The sequence below is a fragment of the Uloborus diversus genome, chromosome 5, assembly GCF_026930045.1.
Source record: "Uloborus diversus isolate 005 chromosome 5, Udiv.v.3.1, whole genome shotgun sequence".
Classification (NCBI taxonomy): domain Eukaryota; kingdom Metazoa; phylum Arthropoda; class Arachnida; order Araneae; family Uloboridae; genus Uloborus; species Uloborus diversus.
Genome location: NC_072735.1, coordinates 21,386,389 through 21,404,034, shown reverse-complemented (window position 1 = coordinate 21,404,034; position 17,646 = coordinate 21,386,389). Strand labels below are relative to the sequence as shown.

Genomic DNA, 17,646 nt, shown 5'->3' with positions numbered 1-17,646 from the left:
TTTCGAAGTGCAAAATTACCGTTCAACATCAAAACAGGCTTGAGAGAGCACACTATAACATCACCTTCTTCACATAGATTTTCTGTCAGTACCATCAGACCTAGAAACGTTCTTTTACACGAGTCGTCAAGTTTGTAGCCCACATCAGTTGGTCAACATTCGAAGAAAGGTTTGGCGTTCGCATTCTCTAAAGAGAGCATCAAAGGAAGAAATGAGCAGGTACAAAGTTTGAGCCAAAGTTCATCAGAAGAGGGTTTCAAAGACCCGAAGAGCTTTTACCATCTTTTGGTGAAGATCTTCATTTTCTTTGAGGTGGGGGGGGGGGGGACTTTTCGCTTTCTTGCTTCTTGAATGTCGATCTCTTCTGGCATTCCCTAGAGCTTGCTGCATGAACTTACTTGCAGCTAGCACATCGAAATGAAGGAGAAAATTGAGTAATTGAAAAATCATTGACTAAAAATTGTTAATTTAATGATGAAAACGAGTTTTTTAGTAACTTTATGCTTAACGTGTATCATTGCTTTGACGATTTTTTCATCAATGTTCAAATTTGTAGAACGAGCATGATCAGTATGGTTAATGTGTATAAACATTGCTATTTAAGTTCAACAATAAATTTAGCTTCTTGGAAAACCTGAAAGCATTGTTTCGTTTAGAACTAAACGAGCTTACTTTCCCGAATGCAAGCATACATTTTCTGACATAAGACGAATGTCTCTGTCAAATGGCTCAGGCTACAAAGAATTTCAAATTTACAATCTTAAGATGAAAGTATCTGACAACGTGACATTTTTGTAATTCCATGTCCCGAAGGATGTTCTAAATGACAAAAAGAAATGGAATGTAAGGTCAGCAAATATTTTGTGAGACACAGCTTCATACGATAAAAAAAAGACCCAAAACCAACCTCTAAGCACAAAACGTTCAATATTAATAAACTTAAATCAGCCGTTCTTTGTCACATTTATGCAGCGTATTCAAAGGTGAAATCTATCGCAAGAACAAAACTTACAAAACTAGCAATTTTCAGGCTATTACTGAATTGTATGTAGAATCTTATTCCGTCTAAAAAGAAAAAAAAAATCGTTTTTTTAAGAACAAAAAAAAAAAAAAAAATTAGTTCAAAATTTTACCGTAGAACCTTTTTACTTTATATGCAGTTTGAAACAGATGTATGTACAGATATTACAAGATCAGATAAGATATTTCAAAATCCTGTAATATCTATAAAAATCTATTAAAAATGGATTTATACCCTTTTATAGCTCAAAAAATGGTAAAAAAACATCTCATTGCATATGTCGCTTCTTGGACAGAACTGCTTTCTATGGTTTTATAATTGAAATAATCTTATAGCTTACTGTAGAATTTATAAATTAAAATTAAAATTATAAATTATTATAAAAATTTATTCTGCTTTCATCACTAATTCCTCTTTTTTCGTATTATATCCATGACCATGCATCATGTTTTTATTTTTATAATGTTTGTAACAAATCCAAGTTTTCTAGAATTATTAAAATCTTGTTCAATCAAAATTGATAGATATTTCCTTGAAGAACTCAAAGATTAACAAACTTTGTAATGAATTTTGTTGATTCATGTAACATGTTTCGTTATTATCGTTGGTTTTTACGATGAGCATGCATTCAGACTGAATTTCAACTCGTGCATACACAGAAAGTCGTGTTTGTGTAAAATATGGAGATTCCAATCAGTGTTTAGAAGCTAGCAATAGGGCTGGGCGATATACCGATATACCGTAATGTATCGAAATATATTCATTGCCGCGGTAACGGTATTCAGATTTCAATCTGCCTGATATATCGTCGGACCGGAATTAACTAAGAAGTAATTGAAATAATGACTTAAAAATACATATTTATTCATAATACTTTGTGCTTAATGAGTGGATCATACCTGCCAATTCTTCCAGATTTCCCAGAAGTTTTTCAGGTTTTCATATCTTTTTCCGTAGTTCTGATTACGAGCAAAATTTTCGAGTTTCGTGCTTTGAAGAACAAAAAATTGTATCTCGCCAGTTTCAGCGCTAACGAGTGTTTTGTGGAATGCAGCACCGCGCGCCTTGTTTAAAGCATTGAGAAGATTTAAAGCCAGGGTTGCCGTGAGAGCATTCACTTTGTTGCATTCCGATAGAGCCCAAAAAGACGCTGCTTGTTCGAATGAAGTAAGATCGAGAACTTCCGTAAAGTATGTTACTTACGGTCTTTAGAGAAGTAAAACTGTTTGGGACATGTCTTTCGATATCGGCAATTGCGCGTTTGCTTTCAATGAAATACCGATTGCGTTTTCTTTTAAAATGGTATCGGAACTTGCGGAGTAATATCTTTTTCGTTCAAGATCCGATATTTTATTCGATATGACTTTTTAAACATTGGTTGTGTTATTGGGGCAGCATATATTAGTATTTCCAGTTTTCTGGGAAAAATCGATTTTCGTAGATCACCGTAAATAAAAACTTAACTTAATTTTATTATCACTTAAATTTCTGAACTTGTATGGTTTTTGCAAATTATGTAAAGAAAGAAAATTTTAATGTGCAGATGATTTAAATATGGGTGTTACCCCTCCCCCTCAAAAGTTTACACAGCATCCCCCCCCTTAAAAATGCGATTCCCTGATAATGCGTTCTGTTTCATAAATACTTGATATTTTTCAAGCACCCTTTGTAAAATTTCAACAATTTGGTCAATCCTTGCGACCCCTTTCACCACATGAGGCGGGGGGGGGGGGAGGATCGTTGTAGCAAATATTATTAGAAAAACTACTGGACTATTACTTACCAAGGGCGTTTATCAACTGCAAATCTTGATATGCATAGCTATATGTCCAAGTGCTCCCCCAAATCCCGCAGAAAAGATGACCTCCTCAATTTTAACGAAGCCCCTCAGCCCGAAAATAAACGAGACCTCTTCTTTGAGGGACTAAAATCCATTTAAAATAAACTCATTAAAAATTTCAGTGGTAAAGTCTCTCTCATGACCCCGCACCTCCACCCCATGGGCACCCCTACTTCAGCTATTATCATTAGAATAAGTAACTGAAATATTTAGGGATTAAGATTTTAGTTCACTCTTCTTTATTGCAGATATTATAGCTGGGGGGTACCAATTCTCCATAAGCGCGTTGCCCCCCCCCCAAAGGAAAACCGGATCCTTTATTAAAGAGTCTAAATCCCTTAAAAATAACATCTCTGATTCTTTCAGATAGAGTCTGCCTCATGCCCTCCCCCCTCCCCCACGCATGGGAACCCCTACTTCAGCTATTTTTATTAGAATAAATTACTGAAATATTTAATGATTAAGGTTTCTGATCACTTTTCTTTACTGCAGATCATATAGCTGTGGGCACCAATACTTCCCAAGCGTGTTGTCCCCCCTCAATTTTACAAGCCCCTCCCCCCCAGAAAAACTGGATCCTCTTTTTAAATCCTTTTAAAATGACATCTCTGATTCTTTCAGATAGAGTCTGCCTCATGCCCTCCCCCCTCCCCCACGCATGGGAACCCCTACTTCAGCTATTATTATTAGAATAAATTACTGAAATATTTAATGATTAAGGTTTCTGATCACTTTTCTTTACTGCAGATCATATAGCTGGGGGTACCAATACTTTCCAAGCGCGGTGTCCCCCACTCAATTTTACCAGCTTCTCCCCCCCCCCCCAGAAAAACAGGATCCTCGTTTTAAATCCTTTTAAAATGACATCTCTGATTCTTTCAGATAGATTCTGCCTCATGTCCCCTCCCCCCCATGGGCATATCCCTGCTTAAGCACTTATCATTGAGAGATAAACTACTTTAATATTTACCTTTCAAAATGTCCGATGGCTTTTCTCTATTGCAGATATCGATATAAAAAAAGTTAGGGAAGTCCTTCTCCCCAAGTGCGACGGCACCTCTAAATTTTCCGAGCGTCTCCCCTTCCCCCCACAAAAAAATAGGCTATTGAAAGAGTAAAATTCTTTAAAAATAACTCCTCTGATAGTTTCAGTAGTATATAGTCAGCGTCATCCCCCCCCCCCTTCAAATGAATATCCCAGCTTTAGCAATTATTAGAATAAATTGCTGAAATATTTACATTTCAAGATTTCCGTAGGCTTTTCTTTACTGAAAATGTATAGATAATAGTAAAATAAGTAATGTATAGATAATAATGCTAGAGCTGCCACTCCCCAATAAGTGCGATGCCCCCCCCCCCATTTTTAATTTTGCCGAACCCTTAAACCCCTCTCCCCAAGACTCCCTAAAGAGACTAAAATCCTTTAAAAATACGTTATCTAATAACTTCAATGATATAATCAAATTCAAGAACCCCCTCCCCCCCATGCCCCAGAATGGGTACCCTTCTCTAGTTATTATTATTCGACTAATCTGCTGGAGTATTTGCTTATCAAGATGTTCGATGACTTTTCTGTATTACAGATCTTATAATGTATAATGATGTAGTTAGGGGTGCCCATTTTCCTCCCCAAGTGTCACCCTCAATTTTATCACCTCCCCCCCTCCCAAAAAAAAAAAAAAACTTGCCTACATCTACGAAAGAGATTGAAATTCTTAGAAAAAAAGTATTGCTAAAAATTTCAATGGCATTCTCTGCTTCATTCCCCCCCCCCCTACAAGGACTATTATTATTCTTACATATTGCTTTTGCTATTATTACTCGCATAAATTTCTGAAACATTTACCTTCCAAGATGTTCGATGGCTTTTCTCTATTGCAAATGTTAATAAATAAATGAAATAGCTATTATTCCCCCCCCCCCACCCCCAAATGCGATGGTAGCATCAAATTTATCGCGCTTCCCCCAAAACGTGACCTTTTGTGGAAGAGACTTAACTCCTTTTAAAATAATTTCTCTGTTAATTTCAATGGTATACTCAACATCAAGACCCCCCTCCCCCAATAGGCATGCCTGCTTTAGCTATTATTATTATTCGACTAAATCGATGGAATATTTACTTATCAAAAATTGTTCAATGGCGTTTCTCTGCTGTAGATCTTAATATGCAGATGATGTAACTTGGGGCACCCATACCTCCCAACTGCGATGCCGCCCCCCCCCCCATTTTATTAAGCCACCCCTTTCCCTAAAAAATTTCTATCCAAAATTAGAAGAAATTAAATTCTTCTAAATTAATTTCCCCAAAAGTTTTTGTGTTTTTGTGGTATGGTCTTCCTCATGATCCCCAACCACCCTGCACACACAGATGAGCATCCTTGCTGTAGCCATTATTATAAGAATAAATTGCTCAAATATTTATTCTCGAAGATGGCCTATGGCTTTTCTCTGTTGCAGATACTAACTTATGTAATAGGCATTGCATTTTGTATATGCTTTACCCCCCCTCCCATAAAATGATGAATTTAACGTCCTAAATATATCGATATTTGGTGTGCGATATATCGCGATATTAAAATTCCGATATCGCCCAGCCCTAGCTAGCAGTAATTTTTATCAATAAATTGACCTCTTAGTAACGCTTTAAATAGCTTTGGATACAACTTACTACCAAACGGCACGAACTTGAGGGTCACGTATTTGGACAAAATTCTAGATATAGGTCAATTCCCACTAGGTATGAGCGCAGGTAAAGCGGTGTGACTGCATAGGCCCTAGTTCGGCTGCAACGGGGGACAGAAGTTGATAACTAGGACCCAGGATGCAACGGAGTTTCCTTTAAATTTACCATTTTTTTATCCATTTTTCTGCTACTGTACTGCAGTGTGAGCCATTTGCATGCTTACTTCGAATTAATTATGTTGGATACTAATTTTCAATAAGCGGTTCTCAAATTTAAATTGGTTACTTCTTTAAATTTCAATAACTTGAAAGCCAAATTAACATAGTTGCAGGATAGTTATCGTTTGCAAATGAAACTAATTATTTTCGTTTTATATTAATCGTGTGCTAGTAAAAAGTATTTATCGTTTGCTGATAAAAAAATTTACTTCAACTAGATATTTATCGTCTGCTATCAAAGATACCCCACATTGATAAGCAAAAATGGGAGGGATAAAAAGCTCTGATTTATTGCACATGGCACACACACAAAAAAGAAAAAAATACAAGATCGTTTCGACTTTTCAAATAACTTAGATAGTGCCCATAAATAAATACGTGTTCTCCCTTGTCCTCAATTTACTAACAAAAGATGCCAAAGGGATTGGGAGATCGAACATAGTGTTGAAGTCTGAAATTCCAATGGAAACGCCATTGCATTTCTAGGGCCAAACTAGCAACTTTGGACCCTCATTGCAGCCAAACCAGGGCCTATGCAGTCAAACTGCTTTACCTGCGCTCATACCTAGTGAGAATGGACCTATAGCTAGAATTTTGTCAAAATCCGTGACCCTCAAGTTCGTGCCGTTTGGTCGTTAGACACCTGCAGTAGAAACTTCTCGTTGTGATATCGTAGGCAAAATGGCTAAATGTTTGGAAGGAGTATGTCTTTCCTTCAAGACTGCATAAAATCGGCTATAAACATTGCAGTGATTAAGTATATGGTAATTTGTTAATATTTCAAAAGGAGCAACAAAGATTTTGGTCAAAACGGTGTCATGATCTATGACTGAATCCTTCAACTTTTTCACAAGTTTTATCAGAACAAATATTACTTAATATCAGAGCTTATTCCATCCTAATTAACGTATTTTCTTCTTTGCAGTTTATTTGAGACGCATCCTGATGTGCAAGATGTTTTTATGCCCTTCAAAGGACTATCTGTAGAAGAGTTGAGACACAGTAAAGAGCTACGAGCGCATGGACTACGGGTGATGGGTTTTGTACAGAAAGTAGTTGCTCGGTTGGACGAGCCAGAGAAGTCAGAACAGTTGCTGAAAGAGCTGGGACGCAATCACGTCATGTATGGTGCAAAGGTTGATTATGTGGATGTAAGTTTATTGTTTTGTCTTTTAATCACAGTGTTCATTTAAAACATTTTCAATGTAAAAAACAATTGATTTAATACTAATGCTCAAGTTTACCTCTATATACGCAAGCAGGGTCTGACAGGTCACCCGGATAGCCAACAAAATGTCTTGGCGACTAGTTGGTTGCCAAAACATTTTGTTGGTTATTTGTATGGACTTGGTTGCCTACTTTCCACAAAAGTAAAAGTAAGAACAAAAAAATGTGGTAGAATGATTTATGCATCTTAAAAATATAGCTAAAAAAATCAAAATAAGCAAAAAATTAAAAAAAAAATGATAAAGGAAATTTGAATTTTTGGCATTTTAAATTCAAATTATGTTTTTCGCAATCACGAGCGTATGGGGCGTATGTAGGCGTGTGTGTCTTTGTGTGGGCGTGTGCGTGTGTATGTAGGCGTTCGTGTGTGTGTGGGCGCGCGCGCGCGTGTGTGTGTAATGCGACAGTGTGTGGGCATTCATGTCTGTAGGCATGCGTGTGCTTATGTATGTGTGTGTGTGTGTAGAATATGGACGCAACCTGGAGACGGCTCTCGCTAGAGGAGCAGCATCGGGAGGGCCGACCGACGCTGGTGCCACAGAGGAAGGCGGGGGGGGGGGAATCAAATCATACGAACGTCATTCAAAGGTCAAATGAAAACAATAAGCAATTCGTGATTGCTCAATAAATAAATATTAAAAAATAAAAAAATGTTAAGCAGTGTTTTGAGATAGGGAAAATATGTGTCTGTCCGTCCATCTGTCTGTCTGCCACCCCCCCCCCCCCGCCTCCCAATAACTTTTGAGTCAATATTACGATTCGAACAAAATTTTTTGTGAAAGATCTTGGCGAGGATATCTCATTTCGATGTTTCACTTTTGAACAGCTTTTTAAAACCCTTTTTTTCGCTCAATTTTGCAAAGTTCAAAAAACTTGACATTACCGCCTACGGCGATATATTATGGCAAATAACAGTCTTGAACTTAAAGACGGATTTGCTTCAAACAAACTTTGTTGGAAAAAGCTCTTGATAAAAAAACATTTATGTATTTTTTTAATTTTTTTTTTCTCTTTGGTTTAGCTATTCTAAGATCATTTTCAACAGTTCATTAAAGTTGAACACTAACGGCAAGGGAGATTTTCAAAAATGTTTTTCTAAGAAACCAACATCACTGATTAAGAAAACAATATTAATTAATTTTTAATTTCAAGAAACGAGAAAATAAATGCAGAAAAAAAATCGAAATACTATACCTTGTAGACTTAATATTGACGCATGTGTACGAGGATAGATAATATGATTGAATAAGAATGAAAGAAATTTAAGGCACAAATGTTTTTACCGGGACTGTGGAGCCGGAAGGAAAATAACTAACTCCGGATTCCGACTCCTAGAATTTTAGGGCCTTCGACTCTAACTCCAACCCTTCTACTATAATCTCAGTCCGACTACACGACTTAAACTTTGATTTCGCACCCATGGCAAAAATGCAGACTCAGAGAGGAAATGACCGACTCCTACTCTCGGAATTTTAAAGTTTACGATTCCTGACTACGACTAGTTTACTACAAAATCAATCCCACTCTAACATTACAACTTAGACTGTGATTTCACAACATTGTTTTTTATTGTGAAATAATGATTGTTGATCCAATTTGTTTTTATTGTCATTAAAAAGTTTTAGTTTGTTTATTTTATTTTCAGCAACGGGAAATGAAAGGAAATTCGGAGTGTTTCATTTTTAAACAGAAAAAAGACGATTATTTCTGATGAAAATTATTTATTTCGGAGAACATTTTATTATTATTATTATTATTAGTTTATTTTCTGCAGTATATTTATTTATTTTATTTCTTCGTATTTTTTTTTCTTTTTTACTTTTTGAGAACATGAAACACATTTATATTCCGTGGCTCTTTATTTTTACGCAAGAAAAGATACAATTTTACAAATGGCAGCTCTAATTTTACAAATTCTTTTTATTTATTTATTTTTTTAAACGATTAAATATTTTTTAAAGAAAAAAAGTAAAAGCTGTGTTGTTTAAAAGTCCTATTATTTTATTTGTACGTTGATTTTTTTTTTTACTCACCTATTTCATTATATGAGGAAAGCATATTTTGTTTTTAGAAATCAACTTTAAACGTCAGCATAATTTGCAGAGTAACTAACAAAGAGAATATTGATCATCAGATACTAAAACGTCGAAGTTGATATACGGGAAAGTTGGCTCATTTAGTTTTGGATGGCACTTCAGAAGTCATGTTACATTGAATTTTTTTGAGCTATGAGAAATAATGTATCTGACGCCAGCAATTTTTTTCTGGCTTCAAAAACTTTACTGTTTTTGTAGGCCTCTCTACACAAGTACAATAATGAAATTTTACGAAATACCCAAGTAATACAATTCATTTCGTAGAAAATGCTTGAGAAAAGAAGCTGAAATGGCGATTTTCATTGAAAAGTGGTCAAACGACTTTTGATATGCAAATCAAAGTGCTATTATGTCCAATGATATGTAAGCATGGTAAGCAAATGAACACTTAAATCTATTTAGGCAGCACGGTTTTAAATTTAGAGAAGAGCACAAAAGTTTCCGTGGCTCTAAACTAAGATTTAGATTCCTTTCTGGTCAAATTATCGGAATTTTAAAAGCAGGGAACAAAGCAAATCATAAAAGCAGTAAGAGGTGTGAATATTTCATGAGAGAAACTTCCAAAGGAAATAATTTTAGATCTCCGGAAAAGTTGTAAGAGAGGCTGGCAAAGATTTTGAACAAATAATGACCAGTCATTGGGGACAACTGATGATGTAAGGAAGAAACCACACGGTAATCGAAAGTTCTTTGTGTATGATTTTTCTTAGCGTTTGCAGCTATTACTGTTACCGTAGGGATCACGTCAAACGACTGCATGTTAAATGGTTTACTAAAAATATTTATTCCAGAAATCCAGAGAAACGTTTTTTAGTTCCACGCTTTTTTACTTCCTTTTACTTAAAAGGAAGTATTGTATTCGCGAAAAAATTTTCACTTAAAATCGACCTTAATTTTCATTTTGCTCACCCTTAATGAATGTTGAGTTTTTTTTTTTTTTTCAACTCAAGTACACGCCAAAGAGCGTATAGACACGCGAAATATCCATTTTGACAATTGCCGAGTTAGTTACAACGAGTTTTCTCGTGACGTCTGTATGTACGTATGTATGTATGTGCATATGTGCGTAAGTATGTCGCATAACTCATGAACGGTATGTCCTAGAAAGTTGAACTTTGGTACGCAGACTCCTAGTGGGTTCTAGTTGGGCACCTCCCCTTTGATTGCATTTGGGTGTTTCTAAGGGGGTTCTTTTGCCCCTTTTTGGGGGGAAATTATTGTTAATTTCGATGTAAACTCAAGTGGTGTTACAATTTGGTGGACACTTGGCGATATATCGCCAGTCTTTTGGTCGCCAAGTTTTGTAGCCAACTTGGCGACACATTTGCCGATTTTTTTTTTTTTTTTTGAATCTGGTTTCAATTTGGCCACTGTTGGTGATATTTAGAAACTAAACTATTGAGTCATATTAAAATTACCAATAATGGGAAAATGACATTAAATTTTAGTAAAAGGAAGTCATGTGAGGCACACATCAGCTTGTTTTTATTTAAGAACGACATACGAGATGGATTTACCATCGCCGCTCCCTTGTCGATTGTGCTAATAACTTGATGTTTAAGATAAATAAATACCTTTGTGCTGAAAAGTAAAGTAAGAAATAACAACGTCAAAACGCACAAATTATAGATTGCAGCAGACAAATGTTTCGGAGATACAAGGAACGCCTTTTTCAATGCAAAAAGTAATGAGCTAATGGATGAAAAGACATCCGACCCATATGTGCTTTTTGACGTTGTTATTTCTTACTTAAATTGAAGTTTAGTTTGAATTATTACTCTTTTTTAAGTCAACAACAAAAGAAGACTGCTTAATCTATCTTCAAGTTTTATAAAATGAGACCGTTTGAGTTGGATAGATGTGAAAGAATAGAATGGTGTACAGTTCGACGGACGCAACACATTTTCAAGTTAGTTACAAATGTGTGACTAAATCTTCTGCAATATTAATTTGCGTGTAGTTTCCTCAACAATATTAGCCTGTTTCTTAAATATCCTTTTTTCTTCTTTTTTTTTTTTTTTCAATATCGGGCATGTAGTTTCTTGCTATATGAATGCATCATGCCCCATGAATGATGAAAAAATTCATAATGAATTAAAATGATTCGTATATTTTCTTCAGATTTTTTTCCCCTTTAATCACGCAATTCATTTTGTATTTTTTTTTTTTTATTTAACCAACTTAATACATTAATTGCAGAAAATCTCCTTTGAAGCGTCAAATACATTTTTCCTGTTTTATACATCATAAAAAACATTAATTGTTCAATAACACGTAAGGAAAATTAGCAAGTAGTTTTAATAACACTATGAATATAAAATTAGGTCGAATAAAAAAGCTCAGATTGAAACAAGATTTAATTGGTAAGCAAAATAGCTTTAAAATTATATTTTTATTTCAATTATGCAAGCCTGGTTTAATGAAGTAAAATTCTTACAGATGTGCATTTAATTTTAGCTCGCTCGTGGAATCGACGGGAATTACGTCTGCTTGAAATTTTATTTAGCTCTCTTAAGAACTATACTGCTGTGGGTAGGCAAAGGGCAGTAACTGCAATTGTTTCTTTTTCTTTTTTTTTTTTTTTTTTGTCATCTATTGTTCGTTAGCTTCATTGTACAAGTTTGCTCATTTGGTTTCCTCGAAAAGAAAAGCGCGAAAAAAACATCGATTCCAGCACTTCCCTATTGCTAGTTCAAAACGCGTTTCTTCAAATTTCTCAAAAACTCATTTCTGAAGACACCCGTTTACCTGCCCAGGGCAGTATAGTGGACTGTTACTTCTCAAGACAGATATCCTTTTAAAAACATGACTCAAGTGCACTACATTTCTATATTCCGTTCTTGGTGCTTCGCAATACAAAAAAGTCCCACTACATCCAATTTGATCCAAAATAATACAAATTTTGACCGAATATATGAGTGTCCATTGCTTACCTGTCGTGAGCAGGTAAAGGTCAGTTTTTCATTTATCTTTTTTTTTTAAATCATTTTAGTGATCGATTGTACGTTAGCTTTATTGTACGAGCTTGCTCATTTGGTTTCCGCTGAATAAAATAAATAATAATAATAATAATAAAAAAACCGCGAAAAAAATAGATAATTCAGAGCATTTCCCTATTGTAAGTATTGAATCCAAAAAGCGTTTCTTCAAAGATCTCGAAAACTCATTTCTGCAGATACTGCCATTTACCTGCCTACTGCAGTTGTCTCTTGAGAACGAGAATGATATATGAGATTTCATTTTCTGCTTCTTTGTTTTCTACTTGAGGTTGCAGTCTCTCTCTTTTTGATGTATTTCTTTTCTTTACAGCTGATTGGGCCGCAGTTCGTCTTTGCAGTAAAACCTTCAATGGAAAAATACTGGTCTGAGGAAATAGAGGATGCCTGGATACAGCTATTCAGATATATGGCGTACCAAATGAAGAAGGCAATGCTAGAACGAACCTGCCCAAAGTCTCCATCAAATGAAGAAGTGACAAAAGAGAGCGATATCAAATTGAATGAATCTTAGTGATGCTCGAGAGAAGATTAAGCATTTTATTTTGTGAATTTTGGTTTACTTCAGAAACATTCCATTTTAACTGAAGTACTTGAAAACTTAAGCCTATTAAGTTAACTTAATAGGGAGATTTTTGGTTAAGAAGGTTTTTGACGCTTTGTTTTCATATAATTTAGCCTTCATGACAAAATATATTTCCCGCCATATTTTGGCAAAATGAGGAAGTAAACAAAAATGGAAAAATTAAATGGTGAAGCAATATGTCAATAAGGACTATGTTTGCCGCACAAATATAATTTCAATTTTAGATTGCCATTTCGAAATTCTATGATTAAAGTTTTGAAAACTTGGCAAACACCTTCACAATCAAAAACTCCTCATGACATATACATTTCACAGATCATAATTTTTCTATAATGGAAGGCCAAAGAATGAGTTTTTGCTTTACTTAATGTATTTTTACAAATTTAAAAAAACTACATCGCATATATATATATTTATTATTGTATTATCACACAAAATGTGTAAAACTATTTGAAGAATAAAAAGTGTAACATAAAATCATTATAACAACATTTTTACAGTGCGGAGATGCTGATATAAGTTTAAAAAAAGTGATTACAAAACTACTGCTTTGTAAATAACATCATTTAAGCACAATAAAAACAGATGAAATTTTAGTGTCACTAATATTATTCTTTTATTATTAAGTCTGTATCACTCACAGAACGGTTTGCAATATTATAGTAAAAAATAAATAAAAAAACATATGAAGTTACTTCCAATAGTTAAGGCCCCCCAGGAAGACATAACTTTGGTTTTAATTTAACGGAAAAAAAGTAATGAATTTTTGTTACAGTCAAACAATACAGAACAATGAATTATATTGTGACAGAAACATTAACTAAGATCTTGTTGTATTCTTATTTATTTATTTTATTTATTTATTTATTTATTTATTGCAGTTGAACCGTCTGAAAAACTGTTGTTCTTTTCCTGTGCTTTAAGTATATATTTGCTCTAAGTATCTTCTTAAAAGATAAAGTTGAAAGTACAAAGAATTTTTTTAACGGAACCTATTGACACATATAAAAAGAAAATTTCCAACGTCTCATTTACTTTGCAAGCATCACATTTAAGAGTAATATATTTTGATTTTAGAAGTTAATATCATGATATCTGGTGATATAGAGTAAAAACCTTTTATTTTGTTGTATGTGGTTTTTAAATTTAGTCAAAACATTTAGGTAGAGAAGAAAGGTTTGCGTCTAGCAGGATGTTTAGGCGCTGTATCATTGCATTATACATTATGTGATCTACATTTAAAACTACTTTGCCGTTCTTCATCGTCCATTAGAATGTGACTTTGGAAAAGTTCGAGTACAACATAGTAAATGAACTGCGTTGATGCCTAAAAAACCTTCAGGAAAAAAAGGACGAATAAAAAACCGGGGGAAAAAATTGGAATTTTTTTAATAACTTAAGAACTGCTCTAATTTGTTCAGTAAGTTACCGCCCTATAGCCAGGGCTAATAGTCCATTCAAACTAAGAAAAAAATACCCTTAACATGGACAAAATTGCAACAGAAGGTTTTTCAATTGATTTTGTATCAGTAAATCGAACAGAATAACCTATCCAAAATCGGACAAAATTGGGTCATGGGAACACCTTCAAAATCAGGCTTGAAAATGGAGGTCTAGTGGCAATTATCTTCAAAATAGGTGAGCTAGTATTCTTCTTAAAAACATTTAAAAAACACATTTAGCCTTCCCAACTAGAATAAACATAGGTAAAGCGTCTTGGTTAGTTTTTATGTCACATTTATGCCAAAAAATTAGGTGGAACCGCGATAACCCGTCACTTGTATAATTTGAGCGACCCGATAACTCGACGCATTTGTTTCTCGTTTAGTACAATGAAAAAATATGGTTACACCATATGCTAAGAGGTAATCATCGTAGTCGACTTCTATATAAACTGGAGGTTGAAAAGCTGAGGCCCATGGGTCGTATATGGCCCATATTGCATGCCAATCCACTCTGCTGAAAGAAAAAAAAACCTGAAAGAAATATGCATAAAAAAAGGAAAACATTGAAATGCATTTTAAATATTAAAGAAGTTTCTTTTATTGCTCCAGAAATTTAATAAATATTATTTCTCATGTAATCTTTGGCCGCAATCTCATTTAACAAGAGTTGCCATTTATAATGCCAATTTTTCATTTGCATAAATCAAGTACACATTGTTTGAGACTTTGAATTTAAGAATTACGTGAAAATTATAATCGCTTTATTAAATAATTCAGTTGCTACAAGTGAAAAACGCAACGTTAGTCAAGCACAAAATGTTGAAAAAAATAATAATTTTAATCTTTTGCAAAGTAGTGAACAACATAAAGAAATGAGAGACAGTAGCCAAAAGAGGGACAGTAGTGATATTAAAAAAATAATTGATATTCCACAATCCGTATTTCCGTTTCATCTTGAGTCGACTCAACGCAATATTGTTACAGGTTTGACAGAAGAAGAAGTTAATAATGCTGATAAGTTCCACTTATTTGGTACAAACTTAATTTTCAAAAGGACAGGAGAGGAAATATTTAGATACACCGTTAAAAGATCAGACAAAGTCAAAACTTTAGGATCACATGCTGCTATTTGTAGTAAAGATTCGCATTCCTTTCCCATGACGGCCAGCAGCATCCTTGAACAAGGAAAGAGAGCCCATTTGATTTCCAAGAAAAGAGGGGGATAAAGTCTGCTGGGCTAGTTTGCGGCTGACCCTGAAACGAGGAGAACGATCCAAACCTTTGGAGAAGTCAGACATGCTCTTTGACTCTCCAGATATCTGTTTAATCACAGATCCGAGATTTAATTCCTAAATCTTGAATATAGTTGTAACGATGTGTGTTAAACACGAATGTTAAGTTTACCCCTGGTAACTACTTCCTTGACCCCTCAACATGCCACACCAACGATCAACACGCTACAACATTTAAGTTGTAGCGACATAACAGCAATAAATAATTTAAAAAGCAAATAAATAAGAATACTGTTCTCAATAGTTTAAATTCTTCACTGTAAAAATACCCGTAATTTCAACAGGTTTTTCTCGTAGATTTGACGGTTTAAACCCGTTTTGTTGACAAAACGGTTTTTCCCTGCTCTACACTTCAGCTATGAACGGTTTAAAACCGTAAATTTGTCTTTGTATGGTAAAAGATCGTTATGTTGACGGGTATTCGCAACTTTTACGGTTTTGCACAACCAACCCAGCTGCCGGTAAAAAACCGTAAATTTTACGAATTTTTTTTACAGTGTTGCTTAAGATTGTAATAAATTATTTGTTACAACTTTAACATTTAATATGAAACCCTCGAGCATCATACATGATTGCTGTTAATTATTTCATTAATAATTCTCTCTAAGTTTGTCTTCTCTTTACATCAAAATTCGCGAACGAATTAATTAAGCTTTAAAGCTCTAACGATGGGACAATTTTTTAGAGAAAACTAATAATCAAATTGAACAGCTTTTAAGGAATTCTAATTACTTCTCTTTCATATCTGAAGTATCATTAGTCATTGAAATGAATGCAATCGAAACTCTTAATTATTTAAAATTCAAAATTGCTTCCTATGTTTTCTGTTTGTGGCCTTTCGGTTAATTTAGTTTTAGAATTAAAGCATATTTCAGTTCCTTTTTTTGCTTCAGTGACCACGCGTATGCATCGCATTGGCATAGTTTTTAAATTAGAGCGTTTTGAAATCTTAACTTCGTTTATAATCACGAAATACATTTCATTTTAGTTGAACTAATTTTAAAGTTTATTAGTTTTACACTAATACTTTATTTTTAGAATGGGGTGGTTTCCTTTAGTCAAAACTACTTCTTTTAGTCATTGAAATGGATAGAATGAGCAAAAAAATAACAGGGACCCAGAAAATACTTTAATTTTCCCAACAGTGTTTTTTTTTAAATTAATTTTTTTAAATGTCCGATTTTTTAAACAAGGCGTACTAAAATTGCGCTCTACGCTTGCTATCAACCAAATCGTTGCCAATACACGTGAGTAAAGACGCAAATTAAATATTTTGCACTGTGAATGGCAACACTGAATAACATTTCATCATTTCTGATGTCATCGGCAGAAGCCGTAAACAATGAAAGCGCTTCGATTTAAGTAATTTTTAAAAAACATTAAACGTAAACAAAATTATCAAAAAATGGTCAGATCCTATGTTTTTAAGCATGCTTTTTCAGAAAAAAAATACTTTTAAAATTTTTAAAAAGACCCCATTACTTTTGGTCTAAGAGTTTAAATATTTTTTCTGAAAATTTCCGACCATAATTCATCTAACAATCATCCTTCTAACGATCATGTCAACGTGGAAAGATCAAGCCTGATGCTGGTTAATATATAAAGATGAATGGAGTTTTGAGATTTTAAAAAAGTCCAAAGAGGTATAAACTTAAATTTGTAATCAAAAATTGCTCTTTTCTACACTCTGAAGGGAAATGTACACTTTTCTTTTGCTCGTTTGCTGAAAGAGCGTCACTTGACACAACTTGTATTTTTGAGGTGAACTGTGCAATGCTGGGCAATGCAGCTAGTAATTAATAATTTTATGCCTGTATACGACATAAAACATATTTTTAAGAGTTCTTGATACAACTTCAAACTTTCTTTAAATGACGACACAGTTCTTGAGAAAACACAGAAGATTTATTTACAGCTATGTACATAAACTGTAGTTACAACTGCTAAATCAATCATCAGCAATAAAACAAATATCAATTAAACACCGTAAGCACAACGGCCACACACGTATTTACTTCCAAAAACGCAAAAAAAAAAAAAAAAAACACAGCGAAAAAGAAGGCTAATACACTCAGAGCAAAATACATGCTCTAAGTCCAATGGCTCAGGACAGTCTGACTTTGAACTCGCTGCATGGCTATTTAAAAACCTCGAAAGAGAAGTTTCCACAAAACTCGAAATGCTTCTCGTATTTCCTTTTTATTCATTCACGAATCTTATCAATGAAAAATAGGGGGACCGT

General features: G+C 34.2%; 1 protein-coding gene across 2 annotated transcripts in view; it reads left to right on the top strand.

Annotated features, from left to right (window-relative positions):
• Positions 1-13,244, top strand: part of LOC129222419 (globin D, coelomic-like) — a 110,877-nt gene extending 97,633 nt beyond the window's left edge. For both annotated transcript variants that reach the window (XM_054856931.1, XM_054856930.1), the window contains exons 2-3: positions 6,688-6,913; positions 12,395-13,244. In XM_054856931.1, coding sequence (XP_054712906.1) covers positions 6,688-6,913; positions 12,395-12,595 — 427 coding nt within the window. In that variant the 3' untranslated portion in view covers positions 12,596-13,244. The remainder of the gene's footprint in view (positions 1-6,687; positions 6,914-12,394) is intronic.
• Positions 13,245-17,646: the final 4,402 nt, after the last annotated feature.